We start from the raw sequence: 18,122 nt of genomic DNA, 5'->3' as shown, positions 1-18,122 counted from the left end.
CGATTCGTAAAGTGTGAATTTGTTACTCAATCACTGATATAGGGTCTAAAATTACAGAGTGACCCCTCATCATTCTCTCCTTAATATATTTTCAGAATCGTAGTCGAAAATGAAGTATAAATATGTATACATCAGAAGTCGAAAGTTGAAGAATTACGTTCGTACTTCAAATTACGTTCGTTGATGAAACATGTTTTGATGACCCACGCTATTTTTAATGGTAATTCATTATATTTTGGTACATTTTTAGCGAGGACTTTGAAAATGTACATTGAAGGCTGTAGTTGTAGTTCATTTACGTCACACTAGAGCTGCACAATGGGCTATTGGAGACGGTCTGGGAAACATTCCTGAGGATGATCCGAAGACATGCCATCACAATTTTGATCCTCTGCAGAGGGGATGGCACCCCCGCTTCGGCAGCCCGACGACCTGCACGCGACGTCGAGCACTTTACGGTAGAACAGTTTAACGAGGACCAATACCGCACACCTTCGGTCCCTACGCGGACTGATCCAAGTGGCCACCCATCCGCACAACAACTGCAGCCAGTGATGCTTGACTTCGGTGATTTGCTGGGAACCGTGTCGTAACGATCAGTTCACTGCAGGACGTACATTGAAGGCAGCGATTATGGAACACCTTTGGTATTCTAAGGTTAACGGGTGCTGAGATTCAGAATTCTTATTTTGGATATTTTTATTTGAACGAAGGAATTTCTGAGATTCCTTTATACTTAACGCTTTCAAGGAAATTGTTTTAAAGACCAAACAAATTTTACTACAAACTATTTACTATTTACTCTTTTTCCTTTGTCCTTATTACACAGGGTGCGTAGCCAAATCTTTGAATCAAAAATAAGCACTTTTTAAAAACTTTTCAAGCACTTTCCAAAAATTTTCAAGCACTCAAAACATTCATATTCAATCAATGATATTATTTGAAAAACAAAAACTTCTTATAAAGAGTTTTAGCGTTAAAAAAACCCAAAAAGAAACAGACGTAAATCAAAACAATCAGTACTTTCCCACATCTTCGAGTGAATTCAACTTGACCCTGAACTCAGAACAAAAGTACCCTTACCCCCTACGTCAAAAAAGTGTTAGAAGTAAAATAAAATAAACAAGAATAAAATTAAAATAAATTAAAAAGAAAAACATTTCATAAGGATCTGACTCTATCCGAATTGGAGCACTCGACTTTCAGTTTCAAGTGTGCGCGCATGCGCAAGTCATAACGTGGGTACGACAAGAAGTCCGCGTGAATGATTACGTAGCAAACACCCCATTTTTCGTGAAATGCAGGGGATCCGCCAGATATCACTGAAGGAAAAAAAATTATTTGTGGAAAAAAAAGCACTTTTTAAAAACACAAGCTGAAAAAAGCACCTTTAAAAGCTTTTAAAAACGAAATCCCCAAAAAAGCACCTTTAAGTACTTTTTACAAACGCTACGCACCCTGTTACAGTAAACTTTTAAATTATCATTTTTAAAATATAAACATTGAAACATTTCTCTTTTGCATTTGCCGCAATAATATTAGTGGGCTGTAATCAGGTACTTGCAACTCGAGAAAAATTTAAATGATTATGCTTAACCATATGATTAAAATCAGATTTAATTGGATACTCTAAGTGGCGTCACGCTTGTGTGTTCAACTTGATTGGCTCCTGAATTCACAAATATCATGATTAAGGCTCCTATACTATCAGAGCTGACCTATGAAGCAATATTGGAGCAAAAAAGTTCACAAGTTAACGTTATGTTAGTATTGTGCTTATGTTAGCTCTTTGGAGCAAAAATGGATGATGAGTCGGCCTGTCTAATTCAGGGGCTCTAATCATGATTACCATCGATGACGTTACTTGCCGGTATCCAATTACGATGAGTACAAATGAAATAATAACGTACATTGGAGCCAAGAGGGAAAAAAAAAAAGAATATTTCTAAATAAATCTATTTAAAACTTCTAAGAATTATGCTGCAAGATACAGAAAACACAATTAGCTACAGTTGAAAGAGACTGTACAAATGAGTTATTAAGTATAGAAGTAAAAAAGATACCAATTATTTCGTGAACTAAATGGAACCATGTTATTATTCGTTTCAAATTTTAGCTGAATTATACAGTTTAAAGTAGTACGCAGTTGTTATTTCACGGTTATATTTATAAAAATCATACATTGCGATTAAAAATAATTTTCTTAATATGATAACTTAATTGTTTCTAGATTGCAATCAAACAATCGTCAAAAACAATTTCTTTAATAAAGCATATTTAAATTTTTATTTTTATGCTTTGCTTTTAGTTGCAAAATAATACATGTAGAGTTAAAATTTTTAATTATATATTTTTATTATTTATTTGACTTTAATTTAAATCCTATAATAAATGATTAAGTGCGAAATAAATTGACTTACATTTGCTTTCTTATCCACTTTTTCACACCAAAAGGCATTTTGAAATATCTTAAGCGCTTAATCAAACCTCTTTTTATAGCAGTTCAATCAAGAATGATACTTTTTTTCGAACATAACTATTTTAACAATTGATATTATTTATACACATTGTTAGAACGGGAGAAAATCACCATTGTTAACAATTCCATATCGTTATTTTTAAAAAAATGATTAATTGTTGACTTATTTTTATTTTCAATTGTTGCTATTGAAAACTGAAAAAAAGATTTAATTAATGAAAATTAAGCAGCAAACAATATAAAAAATAATTCTCTAATATTCATACGGACTTAGTAATATCTTATAATTATGTAGTTTAATATGGGAATTTAAATTTCGAATTGTGAAAAAAATTCATTGATTTATTTTTAATACATATTTTTATTAAACTTATAATTACATTATTTATAATAATTTTTTAATTAATTAATATTTTTTTAATATGTATTTTAATATAAGCGAATAAAACTTTGTTGATTAATGCAGAAAGGAATATTTTTGAAATATTCCTTTGACTTTAATTGACATAATTTGGAGCGTCAAATACTAGTAAATAAAAGCGAATAAAAGAAATTCACTTGCAAAAAGTCATTCTAAAAAGAGAAAACAGAATAGTGCTGATTTAAGTCTTGGGAATTAAAGGGCTTTCCGAGTAGCTAGAGAGCTCAAATGTTGTCTGGAGTTCTGCCCCTGAAGGCAGTAACAGTTAAAAATTCAATTTCTATTTTAATGAGTCATGCAATTGTACAGCTGGCAAAAAAAAAAAAAAAAAAGATATCACCCTGAATAACTTTCGTTCCAATGATCGGATTTTCACGAACTTAAGTGTCAATCTTAATGGTTCTTTGGGGTAACCTTAGACATGCTAATTAACCTCAGCTGGTTATTTTGCATCAAATAATTCTAAGCAGCAGAATGGTTTTAATTTCTTAACAAGGTTTTATTTTTAGCTAGCAGACAATGATTTTAAGTTTTTTTTTTTTAAAAAAAAACTTGACAATAATTTAAAAAGGAAATTTACGTTAAAGAAAACCTAAATTAAAGTACTAAAAAATTGAATAATCATGTGAGCTGAGGACAAGATAATATCTTTATATTATTTTGTTTCTTAAATAAATTTAAAAAAATTTTAAATTTTTTTTTAATAATTTTTTTCTTCTCTTTTCATTAATTTTTGTTACATTATTTCATGTTTTCTCTCTCTCTCTATATATATATAAAGTATATACATATTAACAAAATACAAAATAATTTTCAATGACTTTATATGATCATGATAAAATAACTAATTTCTGTCAAAGAATTAGCCACCATACAAACAATTTATACACAATTTTAAATATATTCAATATTGAGTGGCTCACTTTAACTTATTAATTACTTTATTTAATTATGTAAAAAAATTAATTCAATATTATGGCTCAACCATTATTTAAAAAAGGTTATTGTGTATAATTTTTAAAATCAAATAAAAGTTACTTATAAAAGCATATTAAAAAAATATTAACAAGATTAATATTATTAATTATACTGAATTTATACTGTAAAGAAATAAGCAAACTAAGGAAATCCTTATTAAAATTTATTACTCGGTTCAGTATTCCGTCAATGAAATGATTAAAAAAATTGAAATAATTTTGAAATGTAAATACATAAAGTATTGAAGCTAAATATTTTTGTCAGAAGTATATTTTTATATGGTCCTACACTCATAATATTTATCAAATCTGAGATAATTGAATTTCTTATTTCAATTGTTTTAAATGAAATTAAGAGGAATTAATTTCTTTGAAATGATAAATCTGAATAACATTTTTTGCTGCATTTAAAATATTGACAGCCTTTTACTTCAAACTTTTTTGAAAATCTTGCCTCTAAATATTGAGCTTTTTTCTTAAAACAATTAGCACTGAAAATTTTCAAAGTAATTATACAATAATAAAAAAGTAATAAGTAAAAAAAAGTAATAAAGTACAACAAAAGTTTTAAAAAAATTATGCAATTAGCGGATGGTCCCTCAAGTAAAAAATATCATAATTAAAAAACTCAACTAATTTTATCTTTATTAAATTAAATGAATAGAAGGTATCTGAAAATTTTTAGTTGATGAAACTTTGCAATTCTTAACTGCTCTGGGGACCCAAATGAAAATATGTAATTAATAAATGATTGTCTCAAGGATTATCGATCATCTAGGATTATCAACTAAATAGAATAGCGTGAAAAGGGTATTGGCTTACCAGGGACGAGGACGATGGAGTTTAACCAACAATGAAATTAACAAGAGAAATAAAACTTTCTTATGCTACTAAGGAAAAAAAATAGTAATGTTTAGTTCTTTCCTATGATCAGTAAAATTTCGAGATTACTCTGTTCGATTTCAGAGGGCAGAAAATGAAATTGAGAATCTCTTGAAAATGTAGCAGAGTTGCAAGAATCCTTCCTGCAGAATCCAGCTCAGTATACGCACATGCAGCCCCCGCAAGCATTTAATCAAACATGTCAAATGATTGGCGCTTTTACACACTACCGATTGACGGTACGCTGGTATGGGTTGCGGATGGATGGAGTGAGATAATGTTGAATATAACAATGCGAAAAAATCACGATTTTTGCATAATTCGTGGTAAAAACCGACATGGTAAAGAAAAAACATCTCATTTTGGAAAATTAAGCACTTTCAAAAAACACCCAAAGAGAAAAGAACCTTTAAGGGCTTTTAAAAATCAAAATAAGCTCCTTTAAAAAATGCTACACACCCTGCAATTTATACCCTTAATTCAGTACGCATGAAAGAAGTCATTGTCCCTCCCAACGCTTATTTACTGATTTTCAAAGGGATTATCTTTAATCAGCAACAGGAAGAAAAAAAACTAATAGTTTTATTAAAAATTTTTGGAGTAAAACTTAACTGGAAAGTGTAAATATGGATCTAGATGTGTATTGTAGAAGTTTGCTAAGAAGTATACATTTCAGAATATGCAAATGTAGAATGTATGGTGCATTCTAACAAGTAATTTTTGTATTTACATTTTCAAGAACCATTAAATAAGATTGTTATAATTCTTAATGTTTGCATTTATTGTACTGATCAAAAAATTTTTTTAATACTTACTTGTTCACTCTCAAACTTAAATATAATCAATTTTGATGCCTGTGCAGAAACACATACTATTTTTTTCCAATCATTTTCATCCGTCAATTACTAATCCAAAAATACAGTAATTGAAGCTTAAAGAGTCAGATGTATCCATTTGGATCATTTTGAAATGGTCAGCTTTCATGTCATTTTCTTGAGAAAATGCAGAATCAATTTCAGAATCCAAATTTTATTTTTGATCTGAACTTTCTATCTTTTGGAATAGCTAATACATATTTTTCAGGTACAAAAATTGACTTTAAATGTTAATAAATAATCAACAACTATTTAAAATAAATAAATAACAAAAAAATTTCTTTAAGTTGTGCACTACAACTAGATTACAAAAAAAAAAAAAAAAAAAAGCTTTGAAAATTGATTTAGTAGTTTTTGCACAGTTCTCTAAGGTTGGAAGCACATAAGGTATATCATGCTGACAGTTTTTAGATAAAGTAGACAATGCTGTCCTAAACTTCAAGGAAAAAAGTTATGATAGTGTTATTTAGATATAAAAGTATAGCATAAATATGAATAGAATTCAGAATTAGCTGCTATTAATGTTATTGTTCCCACTTTGGGTTCTTTTAGAAAAATTAAATAAGTAATTTTATTTTGGCAACTTTCAAGGTTAGAAGTTATAATTTATAAATTTCTAATTTCTAAATCAAAATAAGATTATAAATTTCTTAATCAAAACAAGAAAAACAATAAATTCAATATCTTCTCAGAAAACAACACAGAAGTTGATCATTTTGCATACATAACAGAATTAATTCTCTTTAACTCTTAATCAGTTTAAAAGAATACACAATTTGCATAAAAAAATATTCTAACATAAATAAAAATGGTAGGGAGATTTATATTATGTACATTCAAAATAAGTTACACAATAAGATATTATTTGCAATTATATCTTTTTGTACAACCATCTCTATACATTTCAAAAATATTTTCAGCTGAACTTTGAGCAGTTTTTATACATTTCTCCATTGTTTCTTTTGTCAGAAAAAATGAGCTTTTGATTCCGTTGATCTTCATTTCATTTGTTATACATACAGTGCAACTTTGAGCTTCCTATGAGAAAAAAAAGTAATATTTATAAACATGATTTAAAAATTATACTTAAAATAACTGAAACAATAAATACAGATACATACAGCTAAAAAGAGTTTTTTTTCTTTATTTGAAAACAACAAGATATCATTAAATTATGAAAATTAGGGATGTAACAAATAGTGATTTAGTCGAATAGCCCAATACCAAATATTCAGATCAATGGTATCAAATTTTGCTTTAAAAATCATTAATAAATATTACTAATGATTTTTTAAATATATATATGAATAATTAAAAATAGTTTTATTTACATACAAGTTTAGTCATGATTGAAAAAGAATCAAAACTTAGCTATGTAATTCGTATGAGGTAAAGAAAAAAGACTGTGACAAAAATATTTAAGATAATTAGATATTAAGATAATTAGAAATATTTAAGACAAATAAAAAACTGAGCAACCGCTGTTAAAAAAAAGTGGTAAAGCTGAATGAAAGAAAAAGGGAAATAGAAAAAATATCCCTTTAATTCTTAAAACGAAACTTTAATGCTAAAACCATTTTCCATAAAAAAATTATCAATAAAAAGTTGAGAGAGATATAATCTATAAAAATACAGTGGTATCATAAAAAAAACTATAAAAAAGATTATAAATAAAAGTAAAACAGGACAAATAAAAATGAGTTGGTAATATTTGATAGGAAATTTTAAAGCTAAACATCTTAATTTTCCAATTACTGTATTTTTTTTTAAAAATAGAAAAGAATATAGTCTAATAGAAACCCTTTTAATTGCCATATCACAATAAAAACATTTATAAACATAAATGTTATTAAAAAAGAAAAAGCTAAATAGAAACCAAAATAAAAGCACTTAATTTTTAAACGAAGAAAATTTAAATATTAAAAACCTCAATTTAACTTTTCCACATTGCCGTATTTTTTGAAAAAAAAAAAAAAGTGACCTTTAATACAATAACGTTCAAACAGGGTTCATACTCAAAGAGAAGACATTTTCCCCCAGACTTTCCCAAATAGAATTGCATAAAATTCTAGAATTTAAAAAAAAAATAAATTCTCAACAGAATTTATATTTAATTAGAATATAAATTAGAATCATAAATAAAATCACAATTTAAAAAAAAGCATAAATTATTTTTATTTAAAAAAAAATCAAGTGATTTTAACAATACTAACTCTGATAAGAAATTAAGAAATAATAAATTGTCAGAACTACGTAACTGAGAAGGATAATAAGTCTAAGGGAATTTACTCGCAATATTAAAAAAAGCGAATTTTTGATAAGTTGTTGCAAATATATATATATATATATATATATATATATATATATATATATATATATATATATATATATATATAGCAAAATAAATAAATACAAAAAAACAGTCATTTATTGCACATAAGCTGCAAGTAAATAGAACTCATAAAATAAGTTTAAAAAAAACAAAGGAAAATAAATAATAAAAATGATGATGATTATTTTATGCTATTTATTATTATTTTCCTCCGAGTTTCTTGTTATTCTCCCCCCCCCCTTTTTTCATACGTCGGTAATTTTCCTTTGTTTTATCTTCATTTTGAACTTATATATACAGGGTGGTCCTAAAATATATGTCAAAAATGTAAAGGTAGGTAGAGGGGACCTAAATAAGCATATTTTGTATAAGATTGTGTGTGTGGTAATGGCACCTTGAGCTGGTAGGGAGAGCTGATGACTGCGACTTATTAAAGAGCTTGTTAGCTAGATTCATCATTTCCCGCAGGACATGGCGGTGCAGTTCCCTGGCCACCGCGTTCTCCTGATGGATGGAACCCGCTTGGATTTTTTTTGGGGGTCGTATTAAAAGCCTGGTGTACGAGAGTCTCGTCACATGTGAAGAAGATCTTGTTGAACGCTTGTCTGTTGCTGCTTTAGATGAGCTCAACATGCCCGACTCCTTTTCTAATGTACGGTGATCTATGCTCCGTCGCTGTAAATCTTGTATCGCTGTTGGTGGCTGCTCCTTCGAGCACCTTTTGTAAACTGCTGATAAATTTTTGTTTTCTTTTGTCTTTACTTGTCTTTTCAGTTTCCTTTGATTCATACTGCTTCACAAGCTAGTGCTTTAATGTGCCATTACCGCACACACATTTCTATCTGAAATATGCTTATTTATGTCCCCTCTACCTATCTTTACATTTTTGACATATATTTTAGGACCACCCTGTATATATAAAAATAATAAAAATATTTAAATAATTTGTTTAAAACGCAATAAAATTAAAACCTAATACAGGGTGTGTAGCCAGATTTTTCAACAAAAAATAAGCACCTTTCAAAAAATATTTTTAAGCACTTTCCAGAAAGAAAAAAAAATCATAAATAGGATATGTGCAGTAATAAAAATTATTTTTTTTCCATCATTGAAAGTTCCTAATTTTTAAACATAAAATGAACAAAAGTCAAAAACATTTTCAAAAACTTTACATATTCATGATAAAATAATAATGTTTGTGATATATATTGCAGAGAAAATCATGCATTTTTTGTAATTTATGACGACAATTGACACGGTAAAAAAAAATCTCTTATTTCAAAAAAATAGAAAATTAAACACTTTTTATAAACCCCAAATAAAATAAGCACCTTAAAAAACTTTTAAAAAACACTATGCATCCTGTAATATATAAAGCATTGATAACAAAATAATATAATTATGGAAAATATAAGTACCAATAGGATTGCAAATCTTAATTGAGTGATACTAGTTTAAAAAGAAAATTATTTAAAGAAACAACATATTTTTAACTTAAAACACATATTTAAAACAACATATTATAACAAATAAAAAGAAACAAAAAAAATATATATAAACAATCCATATTTTATTTAAATTAATTCATACTTATTAAATTAAATCAAATAGAATAAATAACTAAAAAATAAAACTTTTTATTAAGAGAAAAGCAAAAATAAAAAAAAAAGGATAAAAACATTATAATTTTAATCCTTAGCTATAAAACAAAGTAAATTTTTCTTAAATATTAAACAAAGCTGTAAGGTAACAAAAAATAAAGGTATTAATAAAATAAAAAAACAACTTTTCAACAACTACAAGTCCCCTTAAAAAATAAAAATATTATACAAATAATCTGTACTCATTTAAATTAAATCATAATTTCAGTCAACCGAATAACGTTTAAAAAAAAACAGAAATGCAACATGCTAAGATTTTTATTTAAAAAAATTTATCATAAATAAGATAGATAAATAGATAGAAAAATAAAAAGTACCATGGTAAAATGCAAAATGAATTTAAAAAAATATTTAAAATTTTTTTTTGAAGTTAAGCCAAATTGCAAATAAACTAAAGATTTATTAAAATCACTAAAATAACTAATGTAAAGCAAAATTCATGATTAAAAGATCCAATATATTATGCAATATAACTTTTATGGTCTTTAATTTTATTAAAAATAAAATTGCACAATTTTTGTCATTACGATGCTTTTCTGTTGTCAGATTTGAATATTTAATCAACATCAAGGACAGAAATCGAGAAAATTTAGTCACTAGTCTGAAGGGTCTTTAACTGAAAGATACACATTTTTACACATTGCCTAGATTAAAAAAATATTCATTGTAGACACTAGTAGAAAGATACACATAGAAAATACACTAGTAGAAAGATACAGATTGTTTGTAGACATTTTCACTGCTCCATATACCTGTCTTTGATAGTTTAGAGGTTTTAAAGGGTAGATTATTTTCCTCTAATCACATAGCTTATTGTTATGACTCCAATATGTGAAAAGAACAAGGATGACGATTGTAAAAACTTAATATAATTTTATTAAAATTTAACAACAACTTTGTGCGATTGATCGCTGACGGGATACTATCTGGAATGAATAAAAATCCTTAATCCTGGTCTTTCAGGGTAGGCTGAAGAGGCACAATTTGGGGGTTTGAGCTAAAAATAGATTTTCCAGATGGTTTCTCAAGGGAATCGCTACAATAGTTTTTAATCTTTAAGTAAGGGAAATTATAGGAAAAATTATAATGCAGAGTCTGCGTAATGTCACAATTATGATGAAATATGCTATTCTGTAATAAAAGTACAAACTAGAACATGAAACCAAAAATCTAAAACAGCATACCTCCCTTTTACATGAAGACCAGTGCTAATTATTTGATAGTGGTTTGAGTAACATTTTAGTCTTGAACCAATGGACCACTGATATTAAGAAATGTTGCCAATACTCAAAATAATGTTTTAATGTTTTAACTCTAATAATGCATTTAACTTGTTACTAACAATAATAAAGGATCATAATAGAATTGAAAAAATATTAATTAATTTTGTCAAATATTAACTCTTGCTTAAATTTTGTAATGGATGAATCAAAATATTTGCCAATTGAAATTCTACAATTACCAAAATTATATTTTTCAAAGAATTCTGTCTGTACATAATTTTTCTATAAATAAAATTATTATGTTAACAAAACTCATTAAGATAGGTTAAAAATATTTTATTAAATATACTGAAAATATTTTATTAAATATTAAAATGGAGTATTTAAATAGAGCTTTTATTTCACATAGTTCTTGAAAAAAAAAATGAAACCTGAGTTATGAATTGAAAATGGAAGAGTTAATTTAAATGCTAATAGAAGTCACGCTGCATAACATTAAAATATACACTTTAAGCTTTAAACTGATATAAAATATGTTAAGTTTACTAAACCTGGAAATTTTGATACATTTTAGTTTACTTTTTAGGTATTGCCTACCTATGATATATAATTTAAACAACCATAGAAGAAAACAATTTACCTTTTCTTTTGAAGAATTAAAAGGTGTTAGTTTGTCATCCGACAAGTCAATGGATACTGCAGCTATGGATCCCCTGAGTGGTATGCCTGCATCTAGAACAGCTAAATAGGCTGCATTCACACAGCATGCTAGCAACTGAAAGTTAAATAAATATTACATTATTAAATTACAGGGGCGGCTAGACAAAAGACAAACAAAAGTGTATTAAACTAATAATTAAACAAAATTTTTAGAGTAACCTTTACTCAAATATAAAAATATCCTTTTAAAATTAGAAAAAAATAAGTTAAAAAGCTGTTCTAAATCATTTTTGTTAACTTCCAAAAAAATTCAGTTTTAAAATTTTAAAAGTTTCTAGAATGTTTTTGAAAAGTTTTTTGAAAAGCGTCTTCATATATTTAAATTTGTACAAATAAATTAGATTTGATAAAAATGGGAACATGGAGGACTTTGCGACTCAACAGAATTTTAACGTGCATCAGTCACAAACTACATGGGGAGTCTTAGGCCGGTGGGGTTCGAACCCACAAACTCTCGGACATGGGCCCAGCGCCCTACCGACCAGGCTATCCCAGCCCTGGAGGAAACAGTTTAATGTGCTTGTATTTTTATGCTTCCTGGTTATATTTTGAGAGAGGGTTAGACAGCAAATGCACATTATTTTTTTGCAGTGTATTTAGCAAAGTGTCTGGTGAAATATCTCATGAGTGACCAAGCCACAACTGAGGCAGAAAAAAGACTATCTATTCACTGTAAATTGAGCTCAAGCCAAAGCTATAGACACTCCCATTCCCGGTGTATAGTAGTTTTTCGATAGATGTGTGATAAAAAATCCTTAAGTTTCTCAAATCAACGTGTTGCCAGACAATCCAAGAGCCTTCCTCATATGCATCACAAGGAATCTTACCCAAATCTGATGGAAAATACAAGCAAAATAGCCAACAGATATTCAGTTAGGTTGGTGAGTCCTGAACTGAATTCCCTTGATCCCAGACCATTTTCTTGGTCAAACACAGCCTCTAAATGACACATTCAGAGATAACTAACTCGGACCAAACGTAATGACGCAAAAAACATTTCTGAATAGACTTACTGTGGAAGAACTGAAAAGAGTTAAGAGTTAACTGGTTCAGGGAACTGTAGAAAAAATGTTGCAGCCTTACTGACTTTAACACAAAATTGATAATTTTATTACAAAACTGATATACATCACAAGTCTTGAAAAAATGACAATATTTTGATTTTTATACAATTGATACCATATCGATTTGTGCAATTGTCCAACTCATACCTCAACCATCATTCGAAAACTTTCATCAAAGAATTTGCTTTGGTAGTAGGATCAATTTAAGAATTTTATATGTCTTAAATAACTATCGGTTAATTTTCAAGAAAATGGTCATGAAAGTGTCTATTTTTTTGGCTTTTGTATTTGTATTACGTATTTGATTAGTGCTGCAACTAGTTTAAAATAAACTAACTATCTACAATTACCTTAAAAATATCCTGGTACTGCCATCGGGTGTGTAAAATGAGAAATAAAATGTTTTCCGAGCAAAAGAACTGAATTAGTTTTATTCTTATTGGCGCGTTACTACTGAACACTCCAGCCCATCATTTTCACGGGAGCAAGAAGGCTAGAATGACTAATGCTTTATAGTTTTGAGAAATTAGATTCCCCCCCCCTTTTTGGAAGCATAAAGACCCAAATAAATTTGGATTTCATACACAAAAATAAGATTTGATGAGTTTCACCAACATAAAAACTTAAAAATTTTAGACAGAAAAAATTAATAATACTTAATTAAATTTGTTTCTTTCTTTTCAAGTTTATGAAATGATGTGTTATTAAAAAGAGAAGGATGAACAAAGAAATCACTTACATTTCCAGCATTTTGCATTTCTTGAATAATGACAGTAATACTAGAGCGTGGGTGTAACTCTTTAATTATCATGGGTTCCAGAGAGCTTCTTACAAAATTCTCGATCACTCTTTCCTCACAGCCTAATTAAGAACAATTTGATAATTATTGATGCATATGTAAAATTTACTAATATAGTATAATCAATCAAGTCTTGATTATTGAAACAAACATAAAAAACTTGGGATTCTTGGATTCTTCTTTTACGGTCTAAAAAGTACTACAATCCTGGTAACAGAATTGATTAAGTCAATCTGTAGTCCATCTTCATCTATTCAAATTTGTGTATGATATCAACGACATAGATTATTATAGTAATCTAACATACAAGTAGCAAATTTTGCAAGCATGAGCTCCTTTAAAATTAAACAGAATATTCTAAGTCAAAATTGAATTTTACACACTTTTTTCCTAAAAAAAGGCAATAAATACATTGACACATAGTTCCTAAAATCAATAAGTAGCAAAAATGACTTTTGGTCTTTATGTATGCACATAAGGATGTACTTTATGCTTTATTCATCCGATTCCTGTTGGTAGTTCTCTACATTATTAGCAGATGGCAGCACAATAATAGGCATTTTTAACTTCTTCTACATGATAGGTTTGCAGAAATAATGTTTAAGTTAGCATTTTCATGAAATTAAATACATCCGCAAAATGCATAAGAAATTGACAGGCATAAAAATTTTGACCTTTTTTTTCCTATTAATCCGTAAGATAGATATTAGAATATAAACATAAATAAAATGAAAACAGACACATTTGCTAAAGAAGTGCTTATAAATTAACATCCTTGAATTTTATCAAATTGACTGTTTTGGTGAATTTTCAATTAACTAAATTTACTGCTCGATTCATTTTTTGCAATTTTTTCTAAGAAATTGATCAAATTTTAAAGAATAAAATATGTCTATTTTTGTTAAGAATATTCATGATTAATCAATAAACACAAATATAATGTACCAAATAAGAATATAAGCTGAAGATTAGATTTTGAAGAATAGTCATGATTAAAATAAACAAAAATCTAATTTGTAACTACATACAAGTCAAAATAATTGTTTTTCTTTTTTTTATAGTATTAAATACTTTTACAAAGTTTTATCAACATCTCTAATTTAAATAAATTCTATAATATGATATTAAGCTCCTTTCCAGATTTCATTTTGATTTTTTCCTTTAACTTCATTAAAAATACATGAAAAGAAATAAAAACAAACACTATATAAAATTAGTTACAATTTTTAAAATATAATCAGAGTGTAAAAAATACTTTTAAAAATATCAGCTTAATTTAGAACTTTTCAGAAATGTAAGTAAATTGTGTGTTTAAATCCGAAATTAGCAGATGGTGCCATTGTTTTTATTTTAAAAGTCCCCTTACTTACACAAAGAATGGGAGTTTATGTGCCTTCAAAGGATATATTGGAATTGGATTCACTGCAATGAAAAGAAATGGAATAACCCAGTCTCATTAAGATTTACTGTGGGATTCAGGGACTAGTATCAAAGTTTAACATTCTAACTGCTCAGCTTGCAGCTCTGCTACAAAATAATTAATGCATTTAATACAATAAATAAATAAAAATGTGAGACTCAATAGCATAAAGCAATGCATACTTAACCCATTAGGGGCTACTATGTCAAATTACAATATTAATTAGTATTACTGCATTTAATAATCAACATGCAAATCAGAATATAAAATTTTGTATGGGAAAAAATTTTTTTTTTGTTAATAGCTTGTTCCCTATACTTCCCGCAGAAGCTCTCATATTGGAACCACCAAACAAAGAGGTTGTTATCAACTACTTATAAAAAATTTTTTAATCAGTTTTTGACCGGCATTGAAAATGCCTTACTACTAAAGATTTACCTAATGATCACGGTGAAATTTATTTTTAAGGATTGTGTTCAAAAAAGTAAATTTTCTCATTTTGCCTATTTTCATTATAAAATTCAAATGTTCAATAATTATTTTTCATTTTCATAAAAATTAATATAAGATTATTATAATTTACATTTAGCAATACAATAATATAACTTAAATAAATCTACGAAGGCAGTGATTTCACTACAGCGTGAGAATCTCGCATATTTTTTTTCTTTTCTCGCATTAAAAAATGATTACCACGAGAAATTCGAGCATTCTAATAAATCAATTTCAAAATTCGAGAATTTCTCGCATTTTGGAAAAAGCTTCAAATTACGCCATTTAGAATAAAATCCGTTTATTTTTTCTTCTTGAATCTTTCATTATTTTCAACATCTGCACCATTATCTAGCTTCCCTATTTACCAGTATTCAGAACCTTTTTGAACAACAGAACACAACCACGGAACCCCTTTCAGAACACATTTCTCTGCAACCACGTGTTTACCATAGGTAAAGATGTAAGATGTTCAAAATTTTATGCACTTATGTAAGATGGACAAATACCTTGTAAAGGCAAAATCTTCTATGATGATGCACCAAAAATATTCAATGCTTTAAAAAATAGAAGACGTTAAAAATGTATTATAATTAAAGAAATGATTTTTTTTCCAAGAGTTTTTGTGTTTTTTTAGTTTTTAGAAATCTCACTTAACTTTTTGAAATCTCACCTTGTCTTTTAGAAAGGGCGATAAATTCTCATCCATTTTTTTTCTATGATGAAAACACTGGAAGGGGAAGTAAAAAAAAAAAATAGAGTAATTGTTACCATAGCAGTAGCTTTTATACCCAATGGTTTAAATGGTCAGTTTTTAGAATATTTAATTAAGATTCATATAATTAATAACTTTACCATATTTTATTACTATGTAACTCTATAACAATTACCTGATTGGCCAACTTTTGGATTGAAAATAACTTCAATGGCTGCTTTATCATAAAGTTCTTTGCTTATTTTTATTTCAGTTGGACCATATGCAGCAGCTTGGATAACTGTTTCCCCTAAATGATATAAAAGTTAAAATTGATACAGCAGAAAAAAAATTACAGCATTTAAATTTTTACAATATTGAATAACAAATTTAAATTGCAATTTAACTAATGTATATACTTAGATACATTATTCCAATATTAATATTTCAAAATTTTTAAAGAAGTTTAATGATAAATATAGCCTAATAATTGTCTCACAACAGAGCTTAAATAGAAATTTTGCCCTAAATTGATCTCTGACAACTTTGCATTACATATTTTCCCCATTTATTTAATTTATAAATTACAAACCATTGATGAGTCACATCTTTACATTTGACTTTTTTCTTGTACATCATTTCATTTAAAAGATAGAGATAATTTCTAATTCAACGGAAAAAGAAGATTAAAATCATTTTTACATTAGTACATAATCTTATTAATTTTATAGAAACACTTTTCTTACTAATAGTTTAGGTGCCCCTCAACAATCACATATATAAATTCTTAGATGGCACTATGAAAAAAAAAACAGCTTAAGATAATAAAATATCAAACTTGCATATGAAAAAGAATGCATGCAGCAAACTTCATAGATCCTACAAATAATTAATTATAAACATAATCTTTAATTTTAAATGAGAAATTTATAGCAAAAGATTGTTATAATAATCAATGTGTTCAATCATTATAACTTGATAATGTTTTATGTTACCCAACAAAACAGAGGTTAAAAAAATGCATAGAAAAGGGCTGTAGAGACAACAGTGTGGTTTCGAAAAACCAAAATTTTTGCTATTCTGTAATTTTAAGCATTGTTAATTTTATAATAGCCTACATGATATAAAGAAACTACGATTTAGAATTAGATACAACTCAGTTTTGAGGAACCCTTAAAAAAAGAAGTATAACTATAGGTGTATTTGTGTGTGTGAAGCGATAAATGCATAAAACAGCTTTAATATTGGTAATCGTTAAATTTAATGCATTTACAAAAATTTATTAATTCAAGATTAGAATCAAAAATTTTTTTGGCTCCCAAAACAAAATAGTATCGAAAATCATGATTAGTAATGCTACAAAATAAAATCGGGGATATTTCTGTATCGTGATCTGTTGCGCCATCTACAATCGCCAAGGTGCCAAAAATATTTTAAACTTGCAAATCTAATAAAAACCAAACAAAAAAAACATTTAGATGTCTGCCAATTGCGTTGGTCTTTTTCTGTGATGTTTTTTTTAGTTTCTCGCGGGCTGTTGTCCGGAAGTTGACACGACTTGGCAATTATTCTACCACAGATCAGGATACGGAAATCTCCTAAATAGTTTAGTCAACAACAATAGTTAATAATATTACTACAATAGTTTAGTCTAAAAGTTGTACAATATATTAAGCCCCCATAATTTTTCTGAATAAAAATGGTTTACCAGACATATCAAATAAATAATAATAATTCTCCACAGGGATTAAATAGAATAGATAGATAGAATAAATAGAATGGATTAAATAGACATATCATTTAATCCCTTTGGAGAATTTTCTTCAGCTCCAGCAAATCATCAGAGAAACAGACATAATGTATAACTAAAACTTATAAATACCCGTAGAAAAAATCACTGAGCCATCGGCTCGTGATAAATTACTAAATTGCAAAGCATGCATTTTAGAACCTGAAGGAATACTTCAAAAAACTTAAGAACCAACTACATGCAAATTGCACGTTTGTTTTGTTCTGTTTTCAAAAATTACACAACAAAGCGTTCATATGTCACGGTTACGATTACAAAGACGCTGAAGTATTA

The 18,122-nt window shown here is 27.7% G+C and overlaps 1 protein-coding gene across 1 annotated transcript; it reads right to left on the bottom strand.

Annotated features, from left to right (window-relative positions):
- Positions 1-6,437: 6,437 nt before the first annotated feature.
- Rrp46 (exosome complex component Rrp46) lies at positions 6,438-18,094 on the bottom strand. Its single transcript, XM_043050786.3, has 5 exons — positions 17,922-18,094; positions 16,236-16,349; positions 13,374-13,495; positions 11,491-11,625; positions 6,438-6,672 (listed from the first exon to the last, which is right to left on the bottom strand). Exons 1-5 carry the CDS (start codon positions 17,980-17,982, stop codon positions 6,496-6,498), a joined length of 609 nt encoding a protein of 202 aa, XP_042906720.2. The 5' UTR covers positions 17,983-18,094; the 3' UTR covers positions 6,438-6,495.
- Positions 18,095-18,122: the final 28 nt, after the last annotated feature.

This window comes from Parasteatoda tepidariorum, chromosome 10 (genome assembly GCF_982258835.1).
Source record: "Parasteatoda tepidariorum strain Cologne lab strain chromosome 10, Ptep-v5.0, whole genome shotgun sequence".
In the NCBI taxonomy this organism is placed as follows: domain Eukaryota; kingdom Metazoa; phylum Arthropoda; class Arachnida; order Araneae; family Theridiidae; genus Parasteatoda; species Parasteatoda tepidariorum.
The sequence above is the reverse complement of the archived record's forward strand: the minus strand, read 5'-3'. Positions and strand labels throughout refer to the sequence as shown.

Bases quoted from the DNA above. Each gene is read 5' to 3' on its own strand.
- Rrp46 (XM_043050786.3), bottom strand. From the start codon at position 17,982: ATGCATGCTTTGCAATTTAGTAATTTATCACGAGCCGATGGCTCAGTG. The intron at 13,496-16,235 runs GTAATTGTTATA...GTTCTTAATTAG, and splicing joins TCCAAAAGTTGGCCAATCAG to GCTGTGAGGAAAGAGTGATC. The intron at 11,626-13,373 runs GTAAGTGATTTC...TTTAACTTTCAG, and splicing joins AAATGCAAAATGCTGGAAAT to TTGCTAGCATGCTGTGTGAA.